The sequence below is a fragment of the Chrysoperla carnea genome, chromosome 3, assembly GCF_905475395.1.
Source record: "Chrysoperla carnea chromosome 3, inChrCarn1.1, whole genome shotgun sequence".
Taxonomy (NCBI): domain Eukaryota; kingdom Metazoa; phylum Arthropoda; class Insecta; order Neuroptera; family Chrysopidae; genus Chrysoperla; species Chrysoperla carnea.
This window is the reverse complement of record NC_058339.1, coordinates 62,435,297-62,456,853: the sequence shown is the minus strand read 5'-3', so window position 1 is coordinate 62,456,853 and position 21,557 is coordinate 62,435,297. Positions and strand designations below refer to the sequence as shown.

At 27.7% G+C, this 21,557-nt stretch overlaps 2 protein-coding genes across 3 annotated transcripts in view; one reads left to right on the top strand and one right to left on the bottom strand.

Moving 5' to 3' along the window:
* The window catches only part of LOC123295291 (kinesin-like protein KIF19), a 50,132-nt gene extending 47,286 nt beyond the window's left edge, over positions 1–2,846 (top strand). Inside the window, exons 9-10 of one of the 2 annotated variants that reach the window (XM_044876583.1) lie at positions 1,366–1,614; positions 2,769–2,846. In XM_044876583.1, coding sequence (XP_044732518.1) covers positions 1,366–1,614; positions 2,769–2,838 — 319 coding nt within the window. In that variant the 3' untranslated portion in view covers positions 2,839–2,846. Of the gene's footprint in view, positions 1–1,362; positions 1,615–2,768 lie in introns of both variants that reach the window. The other variant, XM_044876582.1, reaches the window with a different exon arrangement.
* Positions 2,847–4,997: 2,151 nt separating this feature from the next.
* LOC123296166 (pH-sensitive chloride channel 2-like) overlaps positions 4,998–21,557 on the bottom strand; it is a 35,600-nt gene continuing 19,040 nt past the window's right edge. The window contains exons 3-9 of the mRNA XM_044877628.1: positions 20,001–20,181; positions 11,195–11,507; positions 10,217–10,375; positions 9,021–9,176; positions 8,116–8,281; positions 7,443–7,635; positions 4,998–6,694 (exon numbers count right to left, since the gene is read on the bottom strand). Coding sequence (XP_044733563.1) covers positions 6,428–6,694; positions 7,443–7,635; positions 8,116–8,281; positions 9,021–9,176; positions 10,217–10,375; positions 11,195–11,507; positions 20,001–20,181 — 1,435 coding nt within the window. The 3' untranslated portion in view covers positions 4,998–6,427. The remainder of the gene's footprint in view (positions 6,695–7,442; positions 7,636–8,115; positions 8,282–9,020; positions 9,177–10,216; positions 10,376–11,194; positions 11,508–20,000; positions 20,182–21,557) is intronic.

Below are 21,557 nucleotides of genomic sequence, written 5' to 3'. Positions count from 1 at the left end.
TTTTTTTTTTGCAATTTTGTAAAAATTGAAAAAGTTAAATTAAATTCTTGTTGTGTTTGGAATTTGGTAAAACTTAGTTTATAAGGTTGATTTGACTCGAATACTTTAAATACCGGCATTTTCTTATGTCGAATATTATAAGAAATTAAGAGAAAAAATAAAAGTGATAAAGCCTTCGAATTATTCTCAAAAATCAATATTTTTAGCACAAATGAACCATACAATCATTAAAGGAAAATCAGAACTGCATTAAAATAATGACCTGATTTCATGATAGATCTGTGTAATTCGTTCTAAAATTTTCTTGGAAAAAGATACGAATATTGTAATTGTTTCACTATGAGCCCCACGTTTTCGTTTCGTGAACGAAAAATTTGACCTTTGGAGTCAAGAAAACGTACACTATTTGTGACAACATGATGTTACCGTGCATAATACTTAGACGAAACTATGTCTTTTTAATACTTTATCGCATTGCATGTGTTCTTTATTTATTAATATCTCGCCTCACAATCGATTGAAAATTTTATTTATTTTTAACAAATGAAATACTCGTAGATTAACACTACATTTCAATTTCATCAAATTTTTCAGTGGCTTTACAGCCAAACTATCTTAATAATAATCTAATATTTGACTCGATCCCAAAACACTATTTTACCTATCTCTATATACATATATTATAAATGCCAAAGTAAGCATGTTTGTTTGTTTGTTTGTTACGCTTTTACGCTAAAACTAGCGAATGGTTTTTAAAGAAACTGTACAGCAACATAGCTGATATATTAGAATAACACATGAGATATAATTTATAAAAATACATATATTAATAATTAAATTAAAAAAATTTAAAAATTAATTAAATTTGACATTACCATGAATTACAGATTTCGGTAAAAATAGTCGATATAAAATGTTTCACGGCCATCTTCTCTGATATACTCAATTGAAAATTACTATTATAGATTTTAAAAAATTATTTAACCATACATATATTTTACCTCTGTAACGCAATCCTTACCATTATTTCGAGTCTTATAGAAAGGAGATAAGCGAGAGCAATCTTTATCAATCTTTACATATAAACCCAGCGAAGCGGGTGGGTATCACTCTAGTCTTAAATATTAATTAAACAATAATGACAGTGAATTAAATATTTATACAAAATTTTAATATTAATTTCTATTTATTTTGATTCGCGTGACTGATTATATCAAATAAAATGTTAATACGAAGTTTTCATTTAATGTCTTTGTTTTCATTTTTTGTCTATTTAAATAAACAATTATTTATTGTCAGTGAAAACTTTTATATTAAATAAACGGCCATTAAATATTATATAAAGTTTATAATAATTGTCAGCAGGTATGGGGATTCATTGTTTTCCGGACGACGTAAAAGTCCTGATAGTGATGGAACATATCCTAGTTCAGCCGATAGTGATTATGCAATGTCTCCCTTACCACCACTCAATGAGAGTTTTGCGACAAATGCGCCAGTTGAAGATCGTTTAATGGGACAATTGGTACCACCACCGACAAGAGGTGGCACAACTCGATTTCCACCGATTCCAACTGCAAATAGTTTACCATCAAAATTAAGAAAACCGATATTGTAAGTTTTTTTGAATGCTTCCTTCATTTAACAATAGCTTTCTATTTAATTTTCCGTAAGGGCGGGGCTATCCATAAAATACGCCACACAAAATTTTGTCATTTTATTTTAAACTACTCGTTACCTCCTTCCTTGTCGCGCTACACCTCATTTCCTGCAACTCCCTACAAATATGACTCCACCATTGTAATTAAAATGAATAATCTAAGACAAAAATTTAATTGGAAATAAACAGGGAACGTCACGTTTACTCGAAGTCCTTTTCATCCTCATGTTGGCTTATAGAAAAGTGGTAGAGACAGGATTCAATTCCAAAACGGATTGAAATTTTTATAAGTTGTAAAAAATAAAATTCACTACGATTTATGCTCAAGTCATTTTTTTGGTTAAGCTTAATGTAGATGCGTTCGAAATTTGAAATTTTTCGGATCTTGCAAAATTCTAATTTTGTATTTTATAAGAAAATTGATTTATGTAAATATTAAACTAATTGTTACAGAAAAATTGGTCAAATGATAAATTGTAGTGAGCTTTATTTTATAAAAGTTAGCTCATTATAAAAATTTCAATTTCACTATCATAATGTGAAATTCTCAATATTAAAGACGATAAAAATTAACAAAGCCGGATTTTTTTAGAGAATGTAAATCGAAAAAATTTAGAACGTTTAGAATTTCATCGTTTATATATCCCTTTCTGCTTCTCATGAATTTTTAACACCCGGTAGAGTACCATTTTATTAATAAAACAACATTCTTTGAATCAGAATGAATGGACCCCTTCAAAATTTCGAGTTTTAAAAAGAGGTTTTTCAACCAGAGATTGCAACAAAGCTGTATATCAGATATATTTGGAGGCATTAAAACATATATGAATTAATGTGTATTTTTCAACCAAATATATCTGATGTACAGAAAAGTGTTGCATTTCATTGTCCACAAGTATACACCTATTTAATGTCCGTAATGTTCATGTACTTAATATTAATCAATCCATTTTTGGCAATAGTGTAATTTTAAGTTTACGTTAAGTAGTTGCTAGTCATCTCCGTTTATGAATCATAACAATAGAAAAGCATCCTTAGTAAAATGCAGATACACGTCAAGTTTCCGAAACAATTTAAACTAAATTTTTCAAAATATTGTATTTTTCAGTGGTTTCAACAACAACATGCGTCGAACATCAAGTGTTCAAGATATAATTACATTGGATAATAAAGCATAAACACCGACAAACAATAATTATATATTTTTTTCTAATTTTTTTTTAAACATACATTTTTCTTTTCCAAACATAAATATAAATAAATATAAATAAAATATTCGGATTTTAAGTGTGGTTTTTTTGTTTTCTGATATTGATTGCATATTTAACCTAATAATTGTTAAAATTATTCCAAAATGCTTTAAATAAAAATATCTTCCTAAACCTAGTTTGTAATAAGATTAGGAATTGTATGAAATTATAAATTAGGAATATTTTTATTTTATTTAAAATTATATTACATAATTGATTTTAATTGATTGAAGATATGTAATTATTTATCATACAATGGTGATATTAAGAGAGAATTTACTTTTTAATCTCTAATAATAATTTTAATACGCGATAAACTAAAAATAGTAAGTATTTTTGATAAAAATGGTTTATGTTAAGGTTGTTATTTTTGTACTCTCAAAAGAAAGTAAATTTTGCAATTTTTCTTTCTCCATTTTAATGGGAGACTATTTTTACCTGACCTGGGACTATAGAAATTTTTCTTATTCCACTATACCTGAGTGTGAAAAATAAAAATTGGGGAAATTAACAGGATTTTCAAAAAATTAAAATACCCAGGGCAGCTAGAATATGAATACCTATAACATATCCAAATTTAAAATCGATTGAGTTAAGGGTATAATCACAGTGTTTGAAATTTAATTGTAACTTTAATCTTTCTTATCTGGAAAACCAATTTTCTTTATAATATTTTTTTCTACCTAAGAGGATTCTTAAAAAATTATAAAGTTTCACGTCAATCAAAAATTTGTGCATAACAGCCTAAAAGAAATAAAATTAACTAGTATTTTGATATGCCGATACGTTTTGTTATGGAATAAGTTTTCTTTAAATGGGAAAATCACAATTAACTATTACGAAATAACTATTATGAATAACGGCGTCATGCAGTCAATATGGCAGTCATAAGACCATTGAGTGGTCTATTTATCATTAGGAATATCATTCAAACATTTATTTAAACAGTATTATTGTAAGTTACTATGATTTCGTAATATACATCTGTTTATTCAACGCTGAAATCCTGTTTAAGGCTGTTATCGTAGTTCTATTTTTAACCCCCGAACCAAAAAAAGTTTTAAGTTTGACGGCTATGTGTGTGTGTGCGTCTGTCTGTCTGTGGCATCGTAGCGCCTAAACGGGTGAATCGATTTTCAATTTTTTGTTTCTTTTGAAAGGTAATTTAATGGAGAGTGTTTTTAGCTACGTTTCAAGTGCCAGTTTAGGGTTCCGTACCCGGAATAACTAAAAATTAGGTGTTGATCATCAAAATCGGTTTAGTTTGGAGAAGGCTCTAAGGAAAAAGGTAATTTAATGGAGAGTATTCTTAGATATGTTTCATGTGTGAGTTTAGAGTTCCGTACCAGTAAAATTTGCCGGGGATTTTTTAAATTTTGTAAATTTCATTATAAGGTAAAGGTTATTGTTATCGCAAAGCTAAATGATTTTCTCAATTCTGATGTAGTGATGAATAAGTGCTTATGCTTATACATTTGAAGCCCTTTGAAGTGAGATAAAATCTTTGGAAATCCTATATGATTGCATTCTGATCATATCTGCTTTGCAGTGTCAGAAGTGCGTTTCTCAATTAATAACCGACCTCCAAATTTTAAACTATGAAAATTGTTCAATATTCATTTCGTTTTATATTAAAAAAGGAGTAATTTAAAAAAATCATGGCCGTGTACTGTCAGTCAGTCAATACACGTATATACACATATCTACAATCAATCAATACTAAATTCGAAGTAAACAAGAATATTAAATTAAATGCAACATAATTTTAAATAATTTCAGATCTTTGGTACTAATCACAATTTAAAAAAATAAAATACTTAAAACTATTTAAAAATTAATAATACAATTTTATGATTTTTCCTATAATAATTATTTAAAAAAAAAAAAGTATTAACATTTTGTATATAATGTAAATTGATTTTTTTGTATTAAAAATTTGTATAGAAAGTACCTAATTAGAATTATTTCAAACTTTGTTAAGTACAAAATGGAATATTTATAATAAACAATAATATATAATGTTCAATTTTAATTTATTTTTGTAAAATATTTTTAATTAGAATTATTTAGTTATCAAACACTGGTTTTATTGATGCAATTTTAAACAGTTTACGCATTTTTATAAACTTGGAATGTAAAGATTTTTGGTTTTGTAAATAAATTGTTTTAAAGTTTTATGGTTTAATATTTCTACTACTATCGAAAACAACATATCGAGTATTACTCACTTCTTTTATGCCACTTATTGTTAATACTGTAGTATCGATTTTCTTCTTCTGGAAGATCTTCGGAGACGGACTATGACCTACGCCATCATCGCCATAGCGTAGGGACGGCAGTGTAACAGGGGAAATAAAATTATTTTGACTTTTGACCGTAAAGTTTATGCCGTTTATACAAAGTTTCGTTCTAAATCCACGCCTGAGTCAACCGTGGTGCCTGGGTGGAAAAAATGTAAGTCCGCCTCTGAAGATCTCATAAATATTGCCGTAGTTTGAATTATCGTTTAGAATAGAATCTTTTTAGGGGCTGCGAATAAGTATTGAGCATTAATATTGCGAATACGGGCTCTGACTAAGATTTTTATAACAACGAAGATTGTTTCTAATACACAATCGTTTGTATATGATTCCATGGTCGTATCGAATCGAAGGCAGGGGTGGCAACTGTCGGGTAAGTATTCCAAAATACGTGGACCACACTCTAGGTATGCCCATGTATTATTATGATGTAAATTTACGAAACCAAATAAAAAGTGTACAAATAGAAGAAAAGAAGAATGCAGCAAATAAATCTTTGGTCAAAAGCTCTCTTGGAGGGCCTCAAGTAGATTTACGAAGTTACGAAGACAAAAAAAGCGCCCGAGTCAACTGTGGGATAGTGGCAGAAAAACAGTAACTCCTTTTCTAAAAATAATGACATGTTATGTGTCTACATTCTCCGGTCTGGTTACTTTGGTCCAAAAGTCTTCTTCGCAAGAAAGGTAGTTTGCCCAGCACATTCTTTCCTACAGAAAGTAGTCTCCCGCGTCTACGACTAATGGGAGGGTTTAGAAGCATAGTTGAATCATAATATATGCACTGGTATTTTTCGTTATTCAACAAATTGAATTTGTAAAACAAATAATGGTCGAATTTTTTGATGTCTTATTATCTTATTTTGGCCACAAAAGAATAATAAACGATTATAATTATAAACTTAAACCTATTTTCAAAATTTATAGTTGATATTTTTCAATACAATTTTCTGCCTTCTTTCTTCATTATTCTTTCCAACGTGAATTAAATCCATTTATTTCGTGGATTTGAATTCATTGCAGAACAAGCGCAAGGGCTACACTAATTGCCCGAAATAGATAATTTTGATCAAATTGCTTTTAAAATCAAAATTTACAAACATATATAATGGAAGTATGGATAAATATGTATACCCATAATATCACAGTGGATAAATTTGATAATTTCCTGCAGCGGAAAATTTATTTTGATTTTATATCAAAGTATTCAATTGAGTACCTTTAAAGTACGTAAACAAATGACCAGTACAACAAATTAAATACCAAAAATGCACAAGGAAACATTAATTGAGACCGCTTGTCAATCCACTGAGCAATTTCTTGTGGTGTCATTGTTGTCCAACCAGCAAATGGATTTGTGTGCGTAGCTTGACCTGTAATATTGTCAATGTCGATTGCAATTGAATCTTTGGAATCATTTGAATCAGTAACTAGATCATCAACACTTTGTGTCGTTATTATTGGTACGTTGGTCCGACTTGGAAAGTTCTGTAAAGAAAATAATTTTGAGTTAAATAATCTTTGGAAGTAGGGGAAAGGAAGGAAGAACGGCACACTTAAAGAAAAATCAATTGAAAAAAAATTAACTCGTTTATTGAAGAAACTTTTCAATATCCTTAAAATCGACTCCGCCCCCCGGCTTGATTTGGGCACCGGCTCTACCCCCAAATCATGGTAAAGCGAGATCGTCTTTCGGTACCTTTTTGTGCTTGTGAACATTATAACTATCATCATCATTACTTAGATGCCAGCGAATGGGTTAATTTACAATAGGCTCAGAAAGTGTTAATTATTTATCGCACCCACCCTTCGCTTGTGCAATATATAAACATTCAGCATCTTCGATTTTTTGTTAGATAGGATTTTCTTTTTTCTTTAATGAAAACCGTATGATCTGTTTTGCCCGGTCCATTTTGTCTTTCAAGAGGCCAGCAAGATAAATTAAAAATTTGAAAAGCATTATAAAAAACATAATGAAAGTGAAGGCTAATCTAAATTTCCTTTTTTACATCAAAACTCTAAATTTACCTCGATAATAGCCTGTGGCAATGAATTACAACTTTGGGTATGCTAACCGAACGCAGTGGCTCAGTAGGTCTAAGAAACAAATAGATGACACAATTAATTTAGAAGTTATAATTGCCTGGTCCGTTTTACTCGTTGGGCCGTTTTACCTTCCTTTTTCCTAAGTCTTGTAACGGTAGGAGTAATTTATTCAGAAAAACGATTAACTTACGTGAACAGTTAAATAATTGTTGTAACTATTATTAGCATTATTTATTTCATTTTGTAGACTCGAACATGAATGTGATTTGTGTAAATTACTTGAATTACTACCAAATTTTTGTAATTCTTTCCGATGTAATTTCGGTGTTAATGTTGATTTTAATATATATTTACTATTTACTTTTTTTAATTCGATATTTTGTCTGGAATAAAGAGAATATTTTTTTTAAATAAATTTTTATCAATTTTTTGACATCCACGCATTTGACGAGACAGCAAATTTTACTTTCAGTTCAAAACTTATCTATCATTAACTGCATTCTATAATATTAGACTGCAATACAAGGCACTTTTCATAAATGATTGCAAACAGAGGGAAACTTCGTACCTCCACGGCTTCGTTAGGGTGAGCTTAAAACATATTAGTTTGGAAAAATTCGTAAAAATGTTTTCTTCTAGGGGGGTTCCGAAAACTTTCGATAGCGTCACAATCTCAAAATAGATTAATTAAAATATATTTTTTAATAATTCTAATAAAAATTTTATTTAATAATAGAAAGAAAAGTGTAATTTGTAGTTGTGTCTTATGCCTTTTTAATTTTTTTACCTAGCCAAAATGGTCACTGACACTTGGCCTATAAATTTAACCCCAATTTTAAATAATAAAATAAATAAGTACTTACTTCTGTCGCCATATAGTATTCACAAATGCAAATTCAACTAACGATCCAAAAATGAATCCTGTACAACCTAAAAACCATATTTCACTTGCTTTGATATAAGACACCCTCGGTAAATTTTTTCCCTGAGATGATGCCAATGTTATAAACGATAGTAATGTACTTGTTCCTAAAATAGATAAAAAATGTATAATTATTTCAAATGATTGGTATATAACATATATTATCGATAGAATCTCAAATTTTTAAAAACATAAAAACCAAGCTCACTTGGCGATTAATGAGTATTTTTCAAGATATATCCAAATTGCTTCGAAATAGACGCTTTTCGTATAGGATTTTGGGAGACGTCTGAGATCATCCCAATCGTTAAATGAACCCGTTTTAAACTTTTATTCTTTGATTTGAATAAAAATCATTTTCTAGTTTAATGTCGATACAGAATAAATCGGTTCCTTTTCAGGCCTGAATGAGTAGTTTTTGAAATGTGGACTAAAGTTGTATACATGGGGTGATATCTTAAATCAATTTCTACAATCGATAATAGATTCAAACGAAAAAAATCAATTTCTACAATTCACAAACTTGTTCTTTGACACAAAATCAAATTTCGAATAACGAAAGTTTTTTTGGCTATTTTCTCAATTTTTTTCATAGAAATAATCTGATGAATCTTTTGGTATCCAATTTCGATAAAAACCATTTTCTAGAGTAATTTTGATCCAGGATAAACATATTTCGGATCGTTTTCACGATTGAATGAGTAGTATCTAAGATATCATTTTACTATATTTATAAATTAATAACATTTTTTACGCTTTTTTTTTTATTTTTTGGTTCAATATATTTATGAATTATTTTTGTGTCCAGATTAGAATTACCAAAAACATCCATATTAAATTGCTTACCTAGTGTAACACGTGGTGCTGAATTATCAGCTTGAATCCAAAAAGTAACCCACGAAATTGCGACAATCATCATTGATGGTATAAAATAATCCAACAGATAAAAACCAATTTCACGTTTTAAATGAAATGTAAATGTTATTCGGCTATAATTTCCAACTAGAAATAAATTAAATATTTTATCTTAAATTAATAATTTATTTTAAAAAGAAGAATAAAAAAAAAAGAATTTATTAAATTTTTATTATTATTTATATGAAAAATTAATATTTATATCGATTTTCAATATTTTATTGCAATAAAACATATGAAATTTTAATCGGTTTACATTATTCATCGTCCTACCGTGTATTATTTTTTTCGAATATTTCTTATTTTTAAGGAGTATACAAGGAGTGTATGATACTAAGGATTTCAATAAAACTTTATAAATACATTTTTTGATTAATAAAGTTTCCAAAAATCACAAAAAATTCGTAGGTCATCGGGCTTTTTATGATTTATGATTTATGTGATAAAAAACTATCTAAAATATTTCGACAATCTTGTAGTTTATAATAATACCATAAAAATATAAGGTTGTCGATGATATAAAAACAAAATTTAGTTTAATTATGAATTCATCGTAGATCCATCATTTGATGAACACATATCTATACTATGCAATTTATAAGCAGCACTTGCACACAATATATTATACATTTTTGTAGTTGCGTGGTATTGTAAAACATGTATTTGGTTTATATGTATGTACCGTGCAATAAACCAAAACTTTTAACAATACTGTAGAGAAACAAACAACTTAAATTATATGTTGGCAAATAGCACTAGATCCGAATTAGGGCGGACCATCACTAGAATCTGTTTACCGAATGAAAGTCATTTTTTTGAAATGTAAAATATTAACAAGCATCCCTGTAATGGGTTCCCTAAAAAATATGGCCAAGACTGCTTTTAATAAAAATATCAAAACTAGGAGAGCTTAGGTATATTTAGAACTTTATTTTTTGACCGATATTTCGTGAACAAACATATACCACCGTATTTGCAATAAAATTATCTTTATTTTGATTTGCGAGTCAATTAATTAACAGATGAACGTAATTACTATTATCAACTTGTATTTATGCGATAATATTGCGATAAAATCATGAATATTCCTTATTTATTTAATGGACAAATGTGATTTAGGTACATACCAAAAGCTCCATGAAGGTGAATCATTTGCGTTGCTTTTACTTCTGAACTATTCGTCCAATATCGTGTTAATGAAAATTCAGTTAAATGTAATTGATTTCCTAAGGAAACAGGAACATCTTTTTCCCAATGTAGTTTCAAATCAGTTGTATTATAGGTCCCTGAAAGCAAAAAAAATATTGGTCGGTATAATCGTAAATATCTGGGTTCTATTTCAAGTTATTGTAATCTATTTCAGGTTATTCAATGTATTTTATTTCAGTAAGTTTAGCAACGGAACCTTATGATCTGGTGAATTTAAATACACTGTACTGATATTTTGCAAGGTTGGAATTGCTTTCTTAAAGAGGTTCGCAAAAAAAAGTGTATATGGAAATATTTTTGAGAGTGGATTCTGTTAAAGAAACTTAGAGAAATTAGACGAAAATTATGAGGTTAATTTTTCGATATATATCTACCATAGTTTTTGAAATATTGATGCCTAAAGATTTAAAGAAAATGACTTATAGAAGAAATAACACAAACGTAATTAATTTTATCATTTTAAATATATTTTATGGAAAAACGAGTGCCGTTTTCTTTATAGGAAAATTTTTGTCATGTTTTTAACTACTGAATATTAGTTTTCCAAATTAATCTTAAGAAACTAACCCTTAATAAAGTACACCTTTAAGAACAGTTCAATCTAAGATTTATGTGTTGAGATCGCAAACTTTAACAGCTCAAATCTATATATTTAACACAGAAAGGGGTATTGAAAAATTAACCTGCTTATACAGAGCATTAACGAGAATACATAATGCGATTTAAAGATAAACTTAACAAAACGTGATTTTTTGGGAATACCCTTCAGTTAAGGAAACAAAATTGATTTGGATATAAATAATAATTTAACTTTGTGTATTTCAACAATATTCAAGTGTGTGTTGATAACGGGAAAAAGTAGTTCGACTGCCCCAAAAAAAAAAGCAAAAACTTACAGCTCTCAAATCGAATATTGCAATCTTGTTCATCAAATGGAAACTTTTGTAAATTCATCCAACAATACAGTGATGCACTAATACGTGTAGAGAAAGTAACTTCACCAATTGGCGAAATACGAACCAATACATCTTTCGCTTCACTTCCCATTAAATAACTATCTTTTTCATTTGTCATAAATACATGTGGAACCCATATTTTATCACGTAATAATGATTCACCAATAATTTGTGAACGTTTTGGTGATTTCTTACTGTATGCCAAACGTGTATCCAAATAACGAAATTGTACAAGCATGTGTACTTTAAATTGCTGAAAATAGAAAAAAAGTATTAATTGAAGTTCATTAGTAAAACATTAAATTTTCGGTTTCATTAAATATTAAAAGTGTGTACAGTATGATTCAGAACATTTTCTAGTCAATACGATACAGGCTAAGTAACCGAGCGGTTTAAAGCGTAAAAAACGTTAACCGTTTGTCTACTTAGACATAGGTTGCGGGCTCGAATTCAGGCAGCGACAGTTGTCACCAATTATAATTAATGGTGCCGTAAAATTGATCACACTAAGGTCGCTTGGATAAGAACGGATTTACCGACTCCACCCACATTATAAATTTAATTGCATATATGGCTAGTTAAATAAATAAAGATAAACAAAAAATGATGTGAGTGGTCTCTGTTAAAGACGTATATGTCAGAGAAACGGAGGAAAAATAATTATAACTACTACTTCGAGAAGTATCTTAATTTTGTCAGAACTGGTAGGCAGGTAAGAAATTCAGTTATAAACAAGTGAAAACAAACAATTAACTGAGTTAATTTTTGAAATACCATGTATAAAGAGTGTAGAATTGCGTAATCCTTTGTTTTTTTACGCTATGTAAGTAAAGAAAAATAGTCACTTTCTACGCGAGGTAATAAGAAAATCTTTTTCCTCACTTCCCCAGTGTACATAGTAATATACAAACACATACATATATATTTGATACAATACAATACATGTTATATCTACATACTATATTTGTTCTAACCTAATTTGCGCTCTCACGGGTAAACAGTGATGTTTACGAAAAAATATTTCAAGCAAAAGTTGTTTTTTTATAAGGAACATTTTTACAAATTTTTATTCTATCTCTAACGGCTTACAAGATGGGTTCTACGGGCTAAAGACCCAATTGATCTATGTTCTCATTTACGAACTTGACCTCACTTTTTACGTCCTATGCATACTATAAAAATTTCAGCTATATATCTCTTTTCGTTTTTGAGTTATCGGGCCCAATAATTTCCAATTCAAACTTTATGATATATCCTAAATTTTGGAACACTTAGTACTTATGTAATTAATCATAATAAATAAATATTATTGATTGACTTCGTACTCGTAGATACGTTTGTAATTTATTATTCGGCGTATAAAAAGGTTTTGCCACTTATTTATTAAAGAAAATTAATTAATTAATAATTTGAGTTTATTGGTTAATAAATTAACATTTATTTTTTCCTCTATACATTTTTAATATTTAAGTAATGTTCTCCGCCGGATAAAGGGATAAATTTTCATCTAATTTTTTATTTTTTAAGCTTACGGTTCAAAAAATACCATTTTTATGCATTTTATACGTTGTATGCTCCCAAGTACGGAAGATCGACATCCTTAAATTTTGAAGTTTTTCGAAAAATAATTGTCTCCTACATTTTTAACTTACTACTGCTATAATAACTTGTTATTTTTTTAGATTTGCGGTATCGTAATAAGCAATTTATTTTACGCAAAATGATTAGAATAAGTATTTCTCATCTAACAGCTCTCAATAAAAAATATTATATAATATTATGCAAATATTAAAGCGTATACAAAATTTCTTTGTTTTTAGTTTTTCGATTAAAAACACATCTAAAGTCCGAAGTTCCCATTCTCGTACCGAATTCAGTGGTCTTAAACAAAAAATAAATAAAAAATTCTGGTAGTAATATCATCTACTAGCCCCAAAATGTCAAAATTAAAAAAACTGCATATGTTTTTGTGAAATTGAAAGAAAAAAAATTTTTTTTTGGATAGATTTTGGACAAGTTATAGTGACTGGGTTCAGCTATTTTCAAATATTTGCATAAAGATTTAAGTCAATAGGTCAAATAGTATTTTTAGCATCGTGGGAACCGTTTAAAGTTTTTTAGGTTTTACAATATAAAATTTGGTAATTATTCAGTCAATATACTTCCTGTTCCGCAAATTGCTGCTTCGCTTTTAGTTTTTTAGAAGTGTTAATTATTACCCACGTTAAATATCAAGATAAAAATTTTTTGTTTAACTTCAAAAATAATATGAATATTGCTTTATATTTTTTTGAGTGTATTTAAAACACATTAAAAAATACAAAAATGCAACAAAAAAGAATTTTTCTTTATCCACGGCCGAAAATTCGTATTTGCTGCTTCTGTTGAGAGGCAGAAAGTCCGGCATTTATGCGAAGGTATCAAAGAATAAATGTGAGACTTTCAGCCTCCTAAAAAAAGCAGCAAGTACGTACTTTCGGCCGAAAATAAAGGAAAATAGTGTTCACCACACGGGCAGAAAGTTTGAGTTTCCTGTAATGATGCGATTGCCATAATAATATTGAGCAGTACAAGAATCTCAACTTTCTGCCCTTGTGGTGTAATATACTTTTTTTAACTGAAGAAATCCTAGAAACGAAAAATTGAGTACGCCAACTTTTCCTAGCAAGAACGCTCAAATGTCCCACTTTAAAACTAATTTTTAGCCTATGTACAGAGGTTGTGTGGCATTCAGACCAAAATTTTTATTTTTAGATATTGCCTATATCATTTATTCTAAGAAAATTCACGAACAATATTACCCATATATTATTAAATATATAAAAAGGTGTTTGCATTGTTAATGAAGTGTGTATATTTTTTTTTTTTTTTTTTTGAAGGTCTTTAATCACTTTTTTTTCACAAAATATTGGAAGTATTATTTTTAAATAATTACATAAAAATAAAATTATTTAAAAATGTAAAATATATTATAACCCCGATTTTAAGCGTTTAAAAAAAATTAAAATTGGAATCACATGACTCGCTATATGCAGGTCATTCATTCATGAATGCCATCAAAATTATAAGAATCGTTTATTTAATTTGCCAACTTTGATTTGAAACATTGCAATATTCATTATGTACACACCAGATAACAAAAAATGGTTAGTAAAATTTTAAATAAAAATATAAAGATTCCTTCGACATTAAATCAGGTTTGTTCGATTCGTTTGTGGTATCGTAGCTCCTACACGGATCAACCAATTTTCATTTTTTATAAAGGTTTTTTCATCGAGAGTTTAAAGAACAACATCTCTTCTTTAGTTGTTATCGGCTACGGAATCATAAACTCCCAATTGAAACATAGCAAAAACACTCTCAATCAAATTACCTTTAAAAAAAAAAGAAGCAAAATCGGTTCATTCGTTTCGGAGGTACGATGTCGCAGACAGACACTCAGACACACACATACGTTAAACTTATAATACTCCTCTTTTCGCCGGGAGTTAAATATATTCCCATACAACAATATGCTGTATAAAATATATATCTATGTCTTGTTCATAAAGAAAATATCTGGAAATCTCACGAAAACACCGTTTTAAGATATTTGAGAATTATCTGAATTCTGATAGTTTTCAGAGATATTTAAGATATATCTAAGAGATAAAATTATGAGAATTCTTTAACATTGTGGTTAAATAAATTACAAAAATCATATCCACAAAGGACGAAAATTTGGATTTCAAGTTAATTAAATTACAGGTTTCCATTACCTTTATGTGTGTTTACAAAAATGGGATTTACAAAATAAAAATGCTCTTATGAATCATCAAAATTAATTATCAAATTTGATAATTTGATGCAAAATAGTTTTTACTTTTACCTACAGATATGTATTTTAAAAAAGGTAACCAAGAATGGGTATCAAAACTCTCGAAAATTTCTAATTTCTAAAAACTTATATGCTTTATTTTAAATTAAAATTAAAAAAAATCCTTCGATTAAGTTGTTGAATTTTCAACATTGCTGGCTTAACAATATTTTACATTTTCATACCATGTATATATGTAATATACATCAAGATATACAAGTTTAGTCCCATGTTTGTAACGCTTTAAAATATTGATGCTACGAACAAAATTTTACTATAGGTATTCATAAAATCACTTAATTATCCCATTTACGGTTGTCCGTCCGTCTGTGAACACGATTACCTCAAAAACGAAAAAAGATATCAAGCTGAAATTTTTATGGCGTGCTCAGGGCGTAAAAAGTGAGGTCGAGTTCGTAAATGACCAAGACAGGTTTATTGGGTCTCAGGTCCGTAGGACCCAACTTGTAAACCGTTAGAGATAGAACAAAAGCTTAAATGTAAAAACATTTTTCGTAAACATCACTGTTTACTCGTGAGAGCGCAAATTGTATAGTATGTATTATATGGGAATATCAGTTATATCTGCTTGACATGTATGTATGTGTAATGTGACAGTGTAATCAATACTGTCTGTAAATGGTATTTCAACAATTAACTCAGTCAATTGTTTGTTTTCACTTGTTAATGTTAAAATATCTACGAAATTTGAAATTCCTCGAAATTCTCAAAATTAAGAATGATAATTATCGAAACTCGATTTCATTAGGGGTAATTCGGATTTAAAAATTTGAAAGGATTTTTCTACTTTAAATTTCATGCTCCAATACGACCATTGTAGTATCTATTCAATAATATTCAACTACCAAAAAATATTCAATAAACTTCCTCAATTATAATTGTTCTTAAAAATTGTTTGAATAATTAAATCTCACAATTTTATAATTTATAAGAGAATTTGTTTTCTAAAGAAATAATATAATTCAATATTATTTTGAGCTAAATTTCGTGTTAGTACATTATTATGCTACTTAATTTATTTGTTCATAATATTTTTTAACAATAAATTAAAAAAAAAATAAATATTTATTTTAATTTTAGTTAATATTTTTAATAAAACATATTATTATTATATTGTTTATAAATTCAAGGGTAAAAGAGTAATATAGGTTTTATTTTTATTTTTCATTATTTCTTTTCAATATTTTATAGGTAGGTATTTATCGTAATATACTTACGTACATACATGTGACTTTACATGTGTAAAAAAACATTATTATTTATTACAAATTGGTTTTGTTTTAAAATTTATTATTTACAAAAATCAATTAGTTCGGTGTAAAATACGGAAGCCTGAATGTATCACTGTCAATTTATGAGAAAGTAGCGCTACATTAGTAAATCCGAACATAAATTTTTAATAATTCCAGACAGTTTCGGTGGTGTCTAATTTAAGGATATTCATCACCGACTGACATCTTCAAAATGGTTTTGTTTCCATAATGCCACAAGTCATAAGTGCACTTGTTGAAAGTGAACTAGTGTCTTTTTTAAATGTTGGTTTTATACTTGTGGGTAGTACACATTTAAAAAATAAGCTAGTGCAGCGCCACTTTCTCATAAATTGACAGTGAGACATTCAGGCTTCCGTAGTAAAACACTGAAATAAAAGTGTAAGTAGAAAACATACGTGTTTTTTCAGTATATTAAGGAAGGTCCCTCGGAATAGAAAAAATAAATTAGTAGATAAGGATCCGAATTTTAAGTATGTTATAGTTCACGAAATATATTATTGTATAAAACAAAAATTTGGTTATCTTACCGTTCAATTAAGAGAGTTTTTATTAATTAAAAATACACTAAATAACATACCATCCTCATTTAGTGTATTTTTAATTAATAAAAACTCTCTTAATTGAACGGTAAGATACCCAAATTTTTGTTTTATACAATAATATATTTCGTTAACTATAACATACTAAAAATTCGAATCATTATCTACTAATTTATTTTTTTCTATTACTGGCGAGTCACCCTCCTTAAGGCTATCTTTTTTATGTTTCGTATAGAAATTTAAATGTTGGGAATTTTCTAAATGGTAGGTAACTCTGTATTGATACTATTAAGGAATCATGGTACTTGGTACTAAAATATAAAGATAACTTCTACAATTGCTTAAAAATATTTCATTAAGGATGTATTAGCACTGTAGTGGGGGCTGAATTTAAAAAATATATATTTTCAATTTTGATGATAAATTGTATTATAACTTGACGATATAAAAGGAAAAGTAAGAATAAAATGTTTCATATCTGGCGTAATTTTCAAAATATTGTAAATTGAAAATTATAATTAATTATTTAGCTTTCGATATTTTGAAAACCAAGGCACATAACGAAAAACTGTATTATTATTTTTCTTCTACATTCATGAAGATATAATATAATTCATCATCAAAGTTGAAAATAAAATAAAAATAATTTCAATCCTAAATCTACCCTGATCTTACATCCCTTATATGGACGGAGACACTTGGTTTTTTTCTTTTCTATGCCATTGCTTATTAGTTACTTTCGATTAAAAAGTTTTTTAAAATCTGTTTTCATTCATTCCAAGTGAAAATTATCAAAAACTTTCAAAATATGTCGTTTTTTTATATTAATCCATAAGAACCAATGTATTGTATATCGATTTTCAATAACTTTTTTCTTAAAAATTTGCACGGATACGTATGCTGAAATTTTAACCACATATTCTTTGAGTAAAAGTCAGCCTATAAAAAAATTTTGAGCCTTTAAATCAAACATTGTTGTAATGAACTTATCAAATAATGAAATGTTCATAATTTAAAAAGTGTACAAAATTTAATTTTGGAAAAATAATAATGATATGCATTCCAACAGCTAAAGAAAAATGTCAAAATATTATAACAAACTTAAGCGATTAATTTATTTCTTTTTTCACATTTAATCGCCAAAAAAAGTACAATTTTTTTTTTATTACTGATTCTTTAGTTTACGAATTAATCGTCGATTGTACAGTTAAGGATCGGTACGTGATTGGCTACTTTCAACTAAGTTGTTTGAGCTATTGTTATCATGATTTATTTCTGCAGTAAGGTTTGTGACCCCACTGTAAGTCTCACTCGCCTTACTTAAAAAAAATTTAAATTATAAAACCATGAGTAAATTGGGAACTTAATCAAAATGAACAATACTCAAAATCATTATTACAAATGCATTTAATAATTTATTATAAAAATCGCCACAGGAGTCTGGAAATGTGTATGTTATTATTCTTAAGAAATTCTGACAAAAACCCAGTAAAACAATTTGAAATATTGGAAAAAAATTATTTAAAAATACTTTTAAAATTAGTTTAAATAATATATCTATTTAGTTTTAAAAATGAATCATGCAACTAATTATATTTTAGAAAACACTTGTTAATTATTATTTTACGACAAGTATTGTAATTTCTATTTGATTACAAAATGAAAAACAATTACTTACACTATTAAATTATGTTAATTAAGCAAATAATGATGATCATATTATTTGAAATGATAAATTTTATAAAACACACCTTATAATTTTAACTATCAATAATCTTTTTATGATTAAAGAGAATTATTTTTCATCTTATACGATATTTGATAGTTGAATCACTATTATAACAATTGCTTAAGTCATGACTTCTTGTTATATTTTAATAAACTTTAAATTGTTTGATGAGATTAGAATATTCTTTTATTAAAGTAAAATTTCATCTGATTATACATTGTAATTGGTTTTTAAGCTAGTCAATATTTATTAAAGAAAATTTGTACATCTATGATAATAAAATTAGATTTGGTGAAAAATCTAATAAATAAAAGCAACAAGCTTTTTCTAGGAAAATACGTTGTGATATAATTTTATATTAAACAGTCCTATTACACATAATTTTTTATTTAATTTCCCAAAATACAATATTTAATTTTTTTGGAAAAAAAAAATAATTTTGTATCTTAGAACATTAAACGTAAGTATCTCTGGGAAAAAATGTCGGATAAATTACGAGTAGTAAATTTAATTTCCTGGTACTTTGCATATTATAAATATTATCGAAGATAATAAATGAGAACTCTAGGATATTTCGAAATAAATTTCGATTTTTGCCCCAATTGCTGGTGGACTGCACCAAATTAGAAAAGAGTAACATTCATAATAAGAGTAATCACGACTAGCTAATTCTTACTGATGATGACTACATGGTAGTCGAAATACGTATTTATAAAATACAAAAACTGATCTAGGAAATTGGGACATAATCGAAATTTACTTTGCATATTGTAAAAACTTCAAATAATTTTACCTAATCGCAGAATTATTACAAATTAATTCAAATTCTGCGGAATATGATAAATAACTTTGTCGCCTGGAAGAATTTGGACCCTTTAATTGAATTATCTTACTAAAGTTATTTTTATGTTTTTAACTCAGTAAGTATTTAAAATTGAAGTTGTAAAAATAAATTTTTTAAAAGTTAGTTAAAAATACAATTTACTTTAACTCAATTTATTAATTCTCATGATCCATTTTATTATTTTAAGATGATAAAATAATAATTTAAGAAAATTATTGTGAATTTTTGTTTTATAGCATTTTTAAAATCACACTTCTCTACACAATCATGAATTTATCAATAAACTACCAAGCACTGCTATTTTTTTCATATTTTGTGTTACAGATTTTGATTTTACTTTTTTTAGGGGATATTTTTTCTAAATCTTTAAAACCACAACTAAAATTTGTTGTATTTCTTAATAATATACCAATATATAAAAGTCTTAGTAAAATATAAAAAATTCTAGAAAGAAAGCATATTAAATTTTGCTAATTTACTAACCAAATCATGTCCAGCAGCTGCCTCCAAATGATAAATATAAAGTTGTGTATAAACATGTAATGGATATACATTTGTAGGACGCGATAATCGATCATATCGACAATCATCCGTTAATCGTGCTATGAATTCTGCTTGTGTTAATTCATCACCATTGTCCACAGACGGACATTTTGTTGGATCTCTAGAAACAGAATAAAGTAAATAAATTAATATAGGTAATATATAAAATCAAGAATTTATAATTATTATTAAATTTACCTACACCTGATTTAATCTAAATGTAATTAGTATGAGTAGCATATATGAACTTTGTCAATGAAAATATTATCTTTTTGTATTTTTTAAGGAGATGCAAATGGTAATATCTTAATATGGCTGTACCTTGCAAAATTTGTTTTTATTTAGAATTATAATTTAATTTCGGTACATAATTGTATACTGTTCGGAAATTTCCAACAATTTTAAAATAATTTAAAAACTAAAATGAAGAAAGTAATTTTAAAATATTTATCATTAAATTTCAAGCTTTTTTACAGAAAAAAAAAATAGAAAGCTTTTACAGAAAATATTAGCAAGCTTCAAAGCTTGGTAGTAAGGAAAAATTAAATGAACTTTCGCCGAAAGCATTTAAAATTATCAAAAACAACTTTTGATTTTTTTTTGTTACGTACTAGAAAATGAGTACTATTACTACGCCAAAAAACAAACCTTGGAAGTAAACCATAGGCGTCCCAAGGATTAAATTATTCGGAGGGCACCAATAGTAGAAAAAATGGATCGTTAATTGAAAAAAAGTTGTAATTAAATAGACGTATAAATTTTAAGTATTTATTTATGGATATCAAAAAAAAAACAAGATAGTTTGTATGAAAATATAAATATATTTTACATTTTTTTAAAATAGGGTTCCGCACCAAAAATTATAATCTATAAAATTGTGAACAAAGAGAGTTGAAATTTCCCAGCGAAGCGGATGGGTATCTACCAGTTTCAGCATAAAAAGATTGTTACCAGACAAAACCACAAAAATGTTGTTTCAACTACTAAAAACTGTTTCAACTTCAGTAAAAAGGTAATAGTTCTAAAACCTATTTTTACTTCTTCCCTGCGCCAACATCAACAACACACATTCGTGTCCTTCTATATCGAAGTGGTGAGATTTGCCGAAAGCAAGAGTTGATCGAAAAGTTGATCGGATACGAGGGTAATTTATCCTTTTGCTTACTTTCTCTTTTACTAATGCTGGCTCTCTCGCCAGCTCACTTTTATTTGTGGTTATAATTATGAATAAAAATTCCTTTTATTAAGATAAGAATAAAATCCCACGTCAAATTTTTTGTTTTAATTCCAATTTAATTAACGACAACCGATTTATAAACATAATAGTTTTTCGTTTTTTTTTTTATCTCCATTGAAGGCTCAGCGAAATATTTAAAAGATTTCAGCTAAAATTTACAATAGATTTTATGTTAAAAGTGCGTTTTTTAAAGGCCATTGACGAGTAAAGCCAGTTTGATTTGCAATTCGGAGTACCTACTTCGTTTTTCCTTTTCGTTC